Below are 13,568 nucleotides of genomic sequence, written 5' to 3'. Positions count from 1 at the left end.
TTTACTCCTGTTATTCAGTTTTTTGGTTTGTGAACAAATTTACTTGAAATCCACTTTCAACATTACAACACCTTAAATGTATAAAATATAGTTATTTATGTGATTACTGAAGAATTTTACACTTATATTACGGCGGCTAGCATTATGGTGGGAGGAAAGGTTTTACAATCACCGATGATTTTACATTTAGTGAAAGATTTTACTGTTGGCATTTACACCATCGACACCTGACGTCATATCATGTCATAATTCTGCGAATTATCCGGATAATAAATTTTGATTAATTTCATTGATTGGTGTCCAACGCCCATTTTGAAGAAGATATGTGACTAAAAAAATAGAAAACATAGAAAGGATCTATTTTCACGCGAACTGTACAACTATGCGCTATATACAAACCACAACTCCAGTGGTGTTCCTCAAAGTGATTCACGTCTAAACTGATTGTAAAAAAAGACACATTTTAAGGCACCTTACCTAGGTTGTTGCTTTTAACTTACCTATCTGGGTCGAGTTAATCAATAGTGTATCAGCAGTTAAGTCTGGCTTATCTTTTAAGACTCCTTTAAACAACCGGCCCCAGGAACAGGCCCCGATTTAGAAAATAAGGTAAGGGCAATACCTGGCATACGGTAGCGTATAGGCATAAGGCTGTCTTTAACTTCAAACAAAATCGGAACGCTCGAGTACTGGGATTTAGTTTGGACATGGTAACTTCTTCAGTCTCACTGACGACACCGACTCAACGGTATTTGTTGAGCTCAGTGAAGAGGTTGATCAGATCCAATTCACAGTACAAGTAATGACAACATCAACAAATTTGATACCGAAAATTCCTAAACATGAAAGTACTGTGAAGGGCTAAAAAAATGGGTTATCATGTATAAACACACGTGGAGAATCAGTAGTGTTCCACGCTGATAATATTGAAACCTAGTGCCTTCCTGCAAGGGGGGAGTGGGGGGTGGGGGGGAGGGGAAGGCCTTGACACCTTATGTAGATCACTACATTGGGAAAAGTAGAGCATTTCATTATTTCTTTAACTGGGGTGCATATTGTTCTGTATATATTATAGGTATTTTTAGGTATTTTGATTGAAGACAGGTGCCCGTCTACGGACAGACTACACAAACGTCGACCACCTATTGTCACCAAATCCTCACAAACAACGAGAGCGATGAAATCTACAAATTCTCTGCACAATGCCGGATTTGTATTCCCACCTGGTAATGTGTCCGAGGATTTGTATTCCCACCTCGTAATGTGTCTGAGGATTTGTATTCCCACCTGGTATGTGTCTGAGGATTTGTATTCCCACCTCGTAATGTGTCTGAGGATTTGTATCCCCACCTCGTAATGTGTCTGAGGATTTGTATCCTCACTTCGTAATGTGTCTGAAAATTTGTATTCCCACCTGGTAATGTGTCTGAGGATTTGTATTCCCACCTGGTATGTGTCTGAGGATTTGTATTCCCACCTCGTAATGTGTCTGAGGATTTGTATCCCCACCTCGTAATGTGTCTGAGGATTTGTATCCTCACTTCGTAATGTGTCTGAAAATTTGTATTCCCACCTGGTAATGTGTCCGAGGATTTGTATTCCCACCTGGTAATGTGTCTGAGGATTTGTATCCCCACTTCGTAATCTAAGGGATTGAAAGGCAAGCGCTCGGCATTTACTGATGTGTCGTTGACGACCTAACTCGACGTATGAGTACACATTATTTAGAAGTCATGTACTAACAAGACGCTTATAGAGGAAACACATGTCGTTGGTCACTTTTATAGAGTTCTGAAAATCCATGGCACACCAGACTTTAAAAATGGTACTTGTTGCTGCCTCGCTTGCTGCTCAACACTGAGCATGGAGTCAGGACTGGTTGGCCCGGTGTCAGTGTAATGTGATTGGGTGAGGTGTCTTGCCTGGTGTTTTCGGCATGATACTTCAGTGTCAGCAGCACTTTGGTGACATGGACTTGCCTTGCCACAAGAAGACACAGTATATGTACACACGCCTAATGACCCCTTGTCGTCATATAACTGAAAAATTATGATTTATGTAAAGGCCAAGCATACACACATATACCCAAAAAAACTTGTTACAGAAGTTAAAGTAATAAGTCTCCTGCCTGAATGTCGATGACCAATAATAAAATACCGTTAGAGGTACCATAGAAAAGTCCTCAACATGTGCAATATGGCCAAAAGGCATTATGAATATTCGTAGGTCATTCCAGCCATACAAGTAGGTTTTTCAAAATGTCGAACAGTTTGATAAATGATAAAGGTTGGCACCTGTTAAGATCACACGGTGCGTTTATATATCCTGCCGTGACGCCTCTAGATTGATACATTAGCGAAGCAAGCTTGTGGAAGATGGCCGTTCTATTGTGCACGTTCCTTCTGGCGTTGGCCGCTGCGCCAGCCATCAGTGACTACACGGTTACTATCTTCCCCGAGTACCTCTCCCAGAACAAACGCTCGCACTTCGAGGGGGACAGATGGGATAACCATAATGGCTTGGATCAGAGCTGGCAAATCGCCAAGAACAAGGACATAGGCACCGAAAGTGGACGATGGATGAACAGAGATCTGAACAGTGATATTTTCAAAAACGTAAGACATATTTTTGATGATAAATGTGTTAGATTCCGCGACATCTTAGGAGATTTTGGAGTTCGAACTCTTTTGTCGCTAAAGGTAAAGAAAGTCATACTGTATCATGTGGTTTTTAAAAAATATGTTAGAAAACGTTTGCTGACACCACCGATCACCTATCAGAAATCCTAATAAACAAGGTTGCCGGCCCCAAAGATACAGTTTTGACAGATAGCATGTCACATGACCGTTTTTATTTTAACATTTAGATTAGTAGAGTTTCTCACATTCTTATGCCATTTCGTGTTCAAAAATTAATCCAAGCGAGAAACAGTTTCCGATGGTGATTTTGCTCTGATTTAGGATGTAGGATGATTTCTTATTTGTTCCAGACTCCTGAAAATCCTCATCAAAGAGGATATGCAGACCCGAACCATTTTAACAGCCAGAACATGCGGAAAAAATTGGCTGACTATTACCTGCAAAATGTCCACGGCTATGGGAAAGATCTGGACACCGTGATGGTTATTAGAGGTTTGTATGGATGAATAGCATCGTGTCTATGTTCGCTTAACCGGGGTTAGGAGCCGTATTTTCATCGTGTTTGAATGCAATCACAACACTGGATATACGGACAGTTGCATTCAAAGCGCAACTGAGATACAAGCTTTGCTAAACGATAACTTTAAAACTTGGCTTGAACCACGATTCGGATGCGGATTAAATTTTTATGCGAAGAGCATTTCCATGGATTTCATGGAAATCTGTTGAGTGCGTCTCTTTATGTGAACCTTTCTTAACTTCTCACTCTATATATGTTATTAATGCCTTTGTAGTTCATGCTGGACGTTGTTTTGAAAATTGATTTCGCCATCATTGACGAGGAACGTCCATTATGGTTGACGATTACAATAGTAATGTCTATTTTCGACGTCTAGATAAAATTAAATTTTGTATGGAATAGCGGCAGCAAGCAGATAAAAGTGGTTGTCGCATTTGCCTTGATCCGCAAAACAAGTTAAATAATTGTACTCATGGTCATAAGTTGACGAGGTTTACACCTGTAGTATTCGCGCAAGAATGACCCCGAATGTAATGCTTTATCACGTACAATTCATCATTAGTGGAAGTTGCGCATGCGTCAGTTCAAATTACATTACTAATAAGTAAGAAAAAAGTTATTTATTTGATTTAACATCATAATCATAAATTTTTCTTTCTTAAAAAGGCGGTCAGTTTCATGAGTGGGAGAACCGTAATGCCCAGGTAAAACCACCTACCTTTGGCAAAATACTAAGTTTTACACTTACGCATGTACACACGATATTAGTCGGGAAAAGTGGCCCTCAATGAACGTTAGGCTGCACAAACGCCCACATTATTGACACGAAGGCTTTGACAGGGATTGCGTTACATGAATTTTGCCAGTCTTTTAACACATTTTTAATGATCCCACAAAGTTTATAATGTCACTGAAGGTCTTCTTGCAAACCACTAGCAGCAGAAGCTTCAAAAACAATGTTTTTTTTATCTCTAGCTCATGGAGACTGGCCTCATTGGATGGACACCTCCCACCATGGCGGTCAGTTCCCTAACAATATCGATGCAGCGGCTGATATGGCGGCCCAGATGTTCGACGCCATAAACCATTACACTGGAGGTATACACCCGCCTTATTTTGAAGTGATGAACGAACCAGATGCTCAGTGGAAGTATATGTCGTGGGAAACTGTCATAGAGTTCCACAGAGTCATGGCCCAGAAGCTAAAGGCAAAAGTCCACGGTGTGAAAGTCGGTGGACCTACGTATACATCGGCCATCACCAGCGCGAATAAAAATGACTTCCGCGTGTGGAAAAATATCAAGCAGTTTTTGGACATGTCCTTGTACCACTTGGACTTCTTTTCGTTTCACCCTTACAACTCTTTCCATTCCCACGGTGGCTCTCACAGTTTTGCTGGTACTAACGAAGCTCGCCTGGTGGCCATAATTGACCTTGTTCACAGCTATACTCATCACAAGAGAGGTTTCTCTGTACCCCTCATCGTCAGCGAATACGGCTTGGGTAACCTTGACGTGGACTCCCACACTCCCAACGCAGTCAGCCAGTGGGCGTACGCCTACCTGCACAACGCTTACATGTTCACCTTCCTCAACCACCGCGGCGTCATGGAATCAGCTGTGGCCTTTATTCTAAGTCATGACAATTATGGTTTCGAACAAGCAAGCCTCTTCGATACTCACCATGCTGAGACATTCGTGGCGAAAGGTTACCGATTCTGGAAGCATTTCGGCTGGAACCACCAGTTCTTGCGAGTGGACAGTCAACATAACGGGGCGGAGAGGACGATCTCCCCACTAGCCATGGCGGATCCTCACACTAAGAAGGTATACGTACTTCTACACAACTATCACTCTTCCTCAACTACGGTAAAGTTGAACTTCAACAACAGATGGATAACGCCAACGGCCGGTTGGGCAACTTGTATCTATCTGGAAAACAACAGAAACCCAGTCTTCAAAGAGAACGAATCGATTCATCTTAACGATGGTAAAGTCACTTTAAGAGGAGAATCAACTTGTTTCTACACCTTCCAAACTGGACACGACTTTGGAAGGACTCCGACAATCGAAGAGCACACGTACTACGCCACGGATCAGGTGTACCACATCAACAACAACGTAGCCCAAGCCACCGTCAATCTTCCCAACAGCGGCAACCATCATTCAGCTTTTCTCCGTATCGGAGTTAGCAACAAAAACAAAGGAGCTCACACAACCCCCAGGTCTGTCCATATCAATGGACACAGCATAAACGACCATTACTCCTTGTTTGACAACAACAGGCATCAGAGTGACACGCTGTGGGATGTCATCATCTACAACGTTCCTACCAACGTTTTGAACCATGGGTCGAACACTGTCAGATTGGAGTTCCCTCAAAGCGGTGGTTACGTGTCATCCGTGGCACTTGTCGTTGGGGACGTAAATGGCAATCCAGGCATCATTGGGTAAAACTGTCTAAATTGTGCGAAAACTCTTCTTACTTTCTTCATAATTAACATGTTTTACTTATCTTCAATAAACATTTACCATCTATGTCGGGTGAGTTTTGATTCAGATCCCATGTTGTGTTGTGGGAAAATTGTCCTAGTAATTTATCGTCAAACAATAAACAATTACTCCACATAATCGTTGAGTTTTTTGACAGTGTTTTATAACATCTAGGGGTAGAAATCAAATGGTTTTATATATCGTTCAGAAATCCCAAACATCATGATTAGTGCTTAAAGGTAACCTTTTTGAACAAGGCCTTTTCATCACTTGAGCGATATCACGTGAATAAAAAGGCGTGGCGGAATAGCGTTCGATGGTGACCGACGATTGGTCTCCTTTATACCCAGTGATAAACCTTGACATAATGAAGCCGTCTCCTTGTTAGGAGTAGGCAGTCAAGTCCAATCATACTTATGCCTCTATCTCTCTGGGACGCGCCAATGAGGCAGAGGCATATCGAAAACATGATATTACACACAGCCACACTATACGCAATAAAGGTAGCTCTGCAAATGGCATTTACTGGGAAGGGATCATAATTGACTATTTAAATACCTTTTTGTGTTGGCAGGGTGCTGGATTAGATGCACATGGACATGGGTTACATTATTGATTTATTTGATTGGTTATTTATGGTTTAATGTGCTGATGAGCCAATCCGCTCGGCCACGAAGGCGCCTGGTTTACATAAGATTGTAATATGGGGTTAATTTTTTAATTTAATTTAATTCTTTATTTGTTTACTGAGGATATCCCACAACCCATGGGTCACTAGGGGGTCTCCTCAAACTTATATACATCATACATTTATATAATCAAAACTTGATAGTGAAGAATAACATATTTACAATACACATAGGCGTCCAATACTGCACACACTCATATACTTCATTAAGTACCGATTATATAACAGATTTAAGAATGGGTTTCAGTCTTAGCACTTTGTACCTTAAAAGGAGCTTGTTTGCACTACTTGGTGAGTACGATGGATAAATCTTCGAGTATCTTGAATGAATTTGTGCACAGAACAGAATATGGTTTTATTGTCTTCAAGAGATAGGCCATTTGATCCAAAAAGTAAAATATTTGAGATATGTTTTGAGCAATGCGGAAGGAAAATAGATAAGTGAGCATTTGCAGAAATCGTTTTAGTAAACCTGTCGAACATGTGCTTCCTTTGAGCGGCATATGCGGGACATTCAATAAGAAAATGATGAGAACTTTCACATTTGTAATTACATTTATGACAAGACTGGTCATCTGAAAGGCCATTGGTAAATAAGTCTTCGTGAAGAGCGCTCAGTCCCATCCGCATCCTACAATGCAGTATCGAGGAAAATGTTACAAAAGAATCGTACAGTACGGAAATAGTAATGCTGTCAACAAAACTAGGTTTGAGATAGGATTTAAGCTTTTCTAAAGAGTCATGACGAAAGTGGAGAGGTATTGAATTCCAATCTTTAATTGTTTGGGGAATAGATGACGACATGTACAACTGGATACGACCTTTGGGAAGACGGATGTTGTGCTTATTTCGTAGATTGTATGTACTGGCGACAGCTTCATTTCCGCATGGTAGTAATTTTTTCAAATAAGGAGGCGAAAGCCCATTTATAATTTTATGGAAGAGAAGAATTCTGTGGGATCTACGTCTCACATAAAGCGGTTCCCATCTTAGTTCATTTAATAATTTACTATACGATGTCCAACGTAGGCCCCCAGAACAGAGAAGAGCAGCTCTTCGCTGAATTGTTTCAAGTTTTTGAGACCACACTATACCGCAGTTGTCAAACAGGATGTCACCATATTCGATGGTAGATCTTATTTGACTGAAGTATAGAGTTTTCAAACATTTTCGGGTAAGGCATTTCTTACATCGGTTGAGAATACTCAGTTTTTTGTTACATTTATTAACTAAGTTTCTAATATGTTCGTCCCATTTCCCACTGTGTTGTAAAAAGATCCCAAGGTGTTTGTGGGACTGAACGCTCTTCACCTCCGTGCCATTAAGATACAGTTTGGGATAGGAAGGATTTCCCTTTAATGATACAAGTAAATAAACTGTCTTAAGAGCATTGAATGTGACACACCATTGATTTGCCCACGATGCTAACTTGTTAAGGTCACGGTTCAGTCTAGTTTCTGAGACTGGTAGTTCTTTAATTTCTTCTAACAAGGATGTGTCGTCAGCAAATATATTTATGTCACATTCAATATTAGTATTTATGTCATTTATGAAGATAAGAAACAACAAAGGACCAAGTACAGAGCCCTGGGGAACTCCTGAGTACGTAGGATTCGAGCTAGATTCTTTACCGTTGAGGCAAACAGAGATTGATTGATCAGATAAGTAATCATTTATCCACGCCCGTAACATTCCTCCAATACCCATCTGCCTCAACTTAAATAGTAAACCTGTGTGCCAAACCTTGTCAAAGGCTTTGCTCACATCCAAGAATACCAAACACATATCATTACCGTTGTCTAAACCTTTATAAATATTATGGACGATTTTAGTTAGTTGACAGATAGTTGAATCACCACTTTTGAATCCTGCATTGTGAGGAATAAGAATATTGTTTTTCGTAAGATATTGATATAAATGTTTATGGACGATTTTTTCAAATACTTTGGATATCGATGGTTGAAGACATACTGGTCTGTAGTTAGAAATACAATGTCGATCACCTTTTTTAAATACTGGGCAAACGCGGCACCTTTTCCACGCGGACGGAAAGACGCCGTTTTGTAATGAAGAGTTAAATAGTTTAGTAAGCGAGGGTACTATACTTCCTGCTGTACTCTGCAACATAAAATTACTGATCCCATCCGGACCTGATGCCTTCCTTGTATTAAACGAACTGAGACACTGACCAACTTCCTTTTCAGTTATTTGTATACTGTTTAAACGAGTTGTAGTAACGAAGGAGAAGTCCGGCAAGTCGGGGGCAGGAGATGGAAGGTCAGAATGTGATGCAAAGAATGCACAGAAAGCATTGGCCTTATCAATATCACTGGACACATTTTTACCATTTACAAGTAGTGGTGGTATTGGAGGTTTAACTTTAGAACCCAACAGTGATTTCATTGAAGACCAGTAAGTCTTGGTATCTAGATTTGGGTCGGATAGTTTGGTCTTTAGACGTGCAGCATAGCGACGAATTGCCTCTCTTTTGGCTGAGTTGGCCTCCCTTCTGGCTATATAGAAGCGAAATTTATCTTATCATTTTTAGATCTTTTATACTTTTTAAAGCATCTATTTCGAATTCGTAACTTATATCGCACATCATTGGTCACCCAGGGCTTGTCGCGAGGTCTCACGGTAATTTCTTTATTTGGGATAGCTTCCTTACAGCATGACAGAAACAGATTTGACCATGCATACACTTCGTCATTTATATCAGTGAAAACGTCACATATATCCCAGGGTGAGACAGACAGTAAGTTACGTAGATGGTCTATATCAGCACATTTAAGGTCCCATACATGTCTTTTAGAAGATTTAGGTTTATCATTGCACAGAACATCCAGTTTACAATAGATCGTGCAGTGGTCAAGATTAGCCATGGGACAAGCCACTCCGTAATCTATTACATATCTCATATTGTCAGTGATTATTAGATCTAATAAATAAGCACTATCTTGCCGTATATCTTGTCGGCTCATTCAGTATTTGAAATAAATTTTTTCCAGCCAAAAGGTCGAAAAGTTTCATTTTTAATTCACTCTTATCATGGTATTTATGCCAGTCAGTGCAGCGATCGTTAAAATCCCCAAATATTAGTAAAGCATGTGGGTTTTCTGATATAACAGAAGTGAGAGCAGAATCAAAGTTATCAATAAAAAGATCCCGTGATTCCGTTGATTGGTTAGGAGGGCGGTAACATACAGCAACTAATACACTTCTATTGAACAATTCAATTGTAATCCATAGCATTTCATTTTCATTTTCAAGATCTAATCTGCGTGTGATATTCAATGATGACTTACAATAAATGGCAACACCCCCACCATGCCTATCTCTGTCTTTCCTTATAATGTAGTACCCTTCTATATTAACTCTTTCATCTGGTATGGTACAACTAAGCCAAGTTTCTGTTACACAAATAATATCGTAATCATGTTCTTTAACAAGTACGGTCGAGACTTCGTCTAACTTAGAATATGATGACATTTGATCATCAGACTGAGCCAGAAGGCTCCTAGCATTAAAATGACAACATCTTAAGTTATGCGAGCTTGGTGGTCCTGGATTTTTATGTATATCTCCGCATCGCAGCAGTAATGCGATATTGACAATTAAAACGTAATTCAAGTTGTTTAACATACAAAGAATACCTATAATAACACTAAATAGTAAAGAGTCAGTAGCATTACAAATCACTGTTAATTCATTCAGCAAGTTTATAAGTTTGATTAGGTGTACCCTACTTTTACAGCACAAAAAGTTATACCAAGTCCCGATTGCCACACGATATTGACTCAGGTAATCCATGACGTAACAACATTTAAGAACGAAAGAAGCACATGTTCTAGGATGGTTACCATCGTACTCACTTTATAACAGCTCGAATTTTTGTTTATTACGCATGTAGTTTTCGGTAAGATCACGTGTAACATAGTCCAGTACATACAAGTAAGAATTTAAAAAAAAATCACCAAAAATATGAGGTGTAAAGGTGCGTACATAGTACGTCCTCAGAAGCACCAGTCCCAGACAGAAGCGTATAGGGAGAGGTGGGTTACTGGCACAATAAAGTATCATGAGGAAAAAAAACAAGTTATTAACAATGAGAGTTTGTTTACAAATATTATCACTAAGGTGAGTATTTTCAACTCATATATTGAGAATTGGGATTTGCCTAAAGGAGACAACTATTAATCAGAAATGAGTGCCAATCTTCCGTATAGTTTTGAATGGTAATTATTTATCTACTTATCGGATAAACAACGATTTGGGCTCACTGGAAGGATACTGAAAAATGGTCAAAGACAATATAAATAGATTGTACGTTTTGTTAACCGTGACTTTTCACTTTTGGTACCCTGTAGCTTGGTACACAAACATAATGACGTCATTTTCCCGTCTACTTCATATATTTATTGTTCTCTAATATTTGTAGTTTAATTTGGAATTTATCCGGTAATTCAACTGGAATATTTAATGTGTCATGGCCAAATGCATATATACATTTATATATTCTTAACTATCAGATAAATTTTTAATTTTTCGGGCTTACTTATGCAGATATATGGATATATGTATATATACATGTACATTTACACGGCCAGGGTAGATAACTCACTCTTGTCCAAGACCAATTCGTTGTGAGTACAATATTGTTGATCAAGTCAAGTGTTTTAAAGAGAGACATTGAGCAGCAGTTTGTGTTGGAGTAGCGTACATATTATCTGCTATTACGTAAGTTACGGCAGCAGACCGCACTTTTGTGTAAGTAGACACGCATGTACAGTCAGAGCTACTATACAGAAAGCACATCGGTCGGCTGTCTTTAATGATTATAGTATGAACACTCCTGTATCCTGCACGGGAAAAGTGATTTGTCCGGGTTGATTAAATGTTCTCGAGATCCCATTCAGAAGCCACCTGCACCTTCACTCCCCCGTCTTGGGAACAATAGAACACATTTCCGTCGTGTGTCCAGGCCGAGAAAATCACACCTTCTTTCTTCTTTTGAAGTAATCTTTTAAAGAGCTTATACCTAGTTCTAGTGAGATCTTCATTTATATACACCCCTGTGTAACCATTGGCGCTCTTCAGTAATGGACGTGCTCTAATCAGTTCAGATTTGGTTCGGTACGAAACAAACCTAACGATTATCTGGGACTGGTTTTTTCCAATAAAATGTGATCGCGAGATATCTTTTTTTACACATTTCAATATTAAGATGACTTGCAAGTCGGCACACCGCATCATCAGTCGTTTCACCTGGTTGAAGTGAAAGGCCAGAAATCCGCAGACACTCTCGTCTACCATATTGTTCGGCTTTGTCTAAAAGGGACTGGAATTCATCCTTTTGTCGCATATTTTCTTTTGGGCTTTTTCTGACTAGGGAATTGGCGATTGCCAGTTCAGATTTTAAATCTAATATTTCAGCCTTACATTCACAAATTGTCTTATCCCTGTCAGCAATTTCTAGTTGTAGACTGTCAACTTTACGTGCAAGGGTTGTTATGTCATTCTTACTCGACGCTACTAGCTCAATTAGTGGTTTTATAGCCGTTTCTACAGCATTCAGGATTAGGCAATTTAGATGTTTGCTGACTTGAGGTGTCAATAAGCTCTCGGTAAGAAAGTTAGTGTCAGTTCCAGCCTTGGAGTTTGTTTCCTCGTATAACTCGGTTTCGTCCTCACCTCGATCAGTACAAATTAGGGACTGAATGTCGGGTAATGAATTCAATCTTTTAATGCTGGGATTTGTGGCGGCCAGATTCAGTTTACGTTTTCCCGAAAATCTTGATATTGCTGTTCTTGAGGGTTGAGCAAGGTTACTACTAGAAGGAATTCCAGGTGACGTCTTCGAATTTTCATACTGGACTATATCAGAGTTAGTACTAGCAGTTACCTTTTCACTGCACACCCCACTGAAGAGAGACTCAATCCGAGGTTGGTTCATGGTGTTGTTGTTGTTCAGGCTGGATCAACAAGGTAAGTCACAAGCACTGTTGTTTGCGGTCACTGATTTTAGCAATTCTGTGCTTCATAAACTCTATCTTCACGTTTGATTGCCCAAATTACCAAATGTAGAACATATCCACACAAACATATGTGAATCAACTTAGGGAAACTCTCAAGTCAGCCAGGATTACCATCTCTCACTGGTCCGCCTTATTCGATAGACGCCATCTTGTTTTTTGGGTTGTAACGTTGTGCTGAACTATGACGTGTTCTAGGTGGAAGTCATCTTCCCTGGCAGTCCGTGAAAACTGTGTACTCTATTGATGTTTTCTTAAGGGCTTTTAATGTTAGCTTCTGGAAAGGGGGGAATGCTCAGCAGAGTGAAACTCGCCCAGAAAAAGAACAAGGGGAACCGGCTTGCTTTTGAATACGTTTTCAGCTTTATAGAAACTAAATAAGCAAACGAAGTGAAAAGCAGTTCTGGAATGTATACGTTTATTGGTTTAAAAGGACGCTAGGGTACTTAGCTAATATGGAGCCTTAATTGGTATGGTCTGTAAAAATGGCTTGTATAGCTGCTCTGACTTGATGTCCTGTTTGTGTTTAAAATTCACTTTGAGGAGAAGCATCCATCCATATACTTAACATCTCCACGACAATACTATTTAACTTTTACCTCGTCAATACCTTTCATTTAAGGCTGGCGCTTCGGTGACAATTCTGGAATTGGTCTCATCGGTACACTGGTACACTAACTGGGACAAGCTTAACAAAAAAAATAAAGAAAAGAAAAAAAAACAAAAAAAAACTCCAGTTATTTCACGACATTTAGAAACAGCTGTTTACTCCTGTTATTCAGTTTTTTGGTTTGTGAACAAATTTACTTGAAATCCACTTTCAACATTACAACATCTTAAATGTATAAACTATAGTTATTTATGTGATTAGTGTTTTACACCATACTGAAGAATTTTACACTTATATTACGGCAGGTAGCATTATGGTGGGAGGAAAGGTTTTACAATCACCGATGATTTTACATTTAGTGAAGATTTTACTGTTGGCATTTACACCATCGACACCTGACATGTCATATCATGTCATAATTCTGCGAATTATCCGGATAATAAATTTTGATTAATTTCATTGATTGGTGTCCAACGCCCATTTTGAAGAAGATATGTGACTAAAAAAATAGAAAACATAGAAAGGATCTATTTTCACGCGAACGGTACAACTTTGCGCTATATACAAACCACAACTCCAGTGGTGTT

At 39.5% G+C, this 13,568-nt stretch overlaps 1 protein-coding gene across 1 annotated transcript; it reads left to right on the top strand.

Moving 5' to 3' along the window:
- Nucleotides 1–2,375: 2,375 nt before the first annotated feature.
- LOC135476953 (beta-agarase-like) lies at nucleotides 2,376–5,612 on the top strand. The gene is made up of 3 exons (XM_064757100.1): nucleotides 2,376–2,615; nucleotides 2,990–3,131; nucleotides 4,135–5,612. The coding sequence occupies exons 1-3, from the start codon at nucleotides 2,376–2,378 to the stop codon at nucleotides 5,610–5,612; spliced, it is 1,860 nt and encodes a 619-aa protein (XP_064613170.1).
- Nucleotides 5,613–13,568: the final 7,956 nt, after the last annotated feature.

Source organism: Liolophura sinensis, chromosome 10 (genome assembly GCF_032854445.1).
Source record: "Liolophura sinensis isolate JHLJ2023 chromosome 10, CUHK_Ljap_v2, whole genome shotgun sequence".
Classification (NCBI taxonomy): Eukaryota; Metazoa; Mollusca; class Polyplacophora; order Chitonida; family Chitonidae; genus Liolophura; species Liolophura sinensis.
The sequence above is the reverse complement of the archived record's forward strand: the minus strand, read 5'-3'. Positions and strand labels throughout refer to the sequence as shown.

Excerpts from the sequence above, each read along its gene's own strand:
- LOC135476953 (XM_064757100.1), top strand. The coding sequence starts at position 2,376 with ATGGCCGTTCTATTGTGCACGTTCCTTCTGGCGTTGGCCGCTGCGCCA. Across the intron at positions 2,616-2,989 it reads ACAGTGATATTTTCAAAAAC|ACTCCTGAAAATCCTCATCA; the intron begins GTAAGACATATT and ends TATTTGTTCCAG. Across the intron at positions 3,132-4,134 it reads CACCGTGATGGTTATTAGAG|CTCATGGAGACTGGCCTCAT; the intron begins GTTTGTATGGAT and ends TTTTATCTCTAG.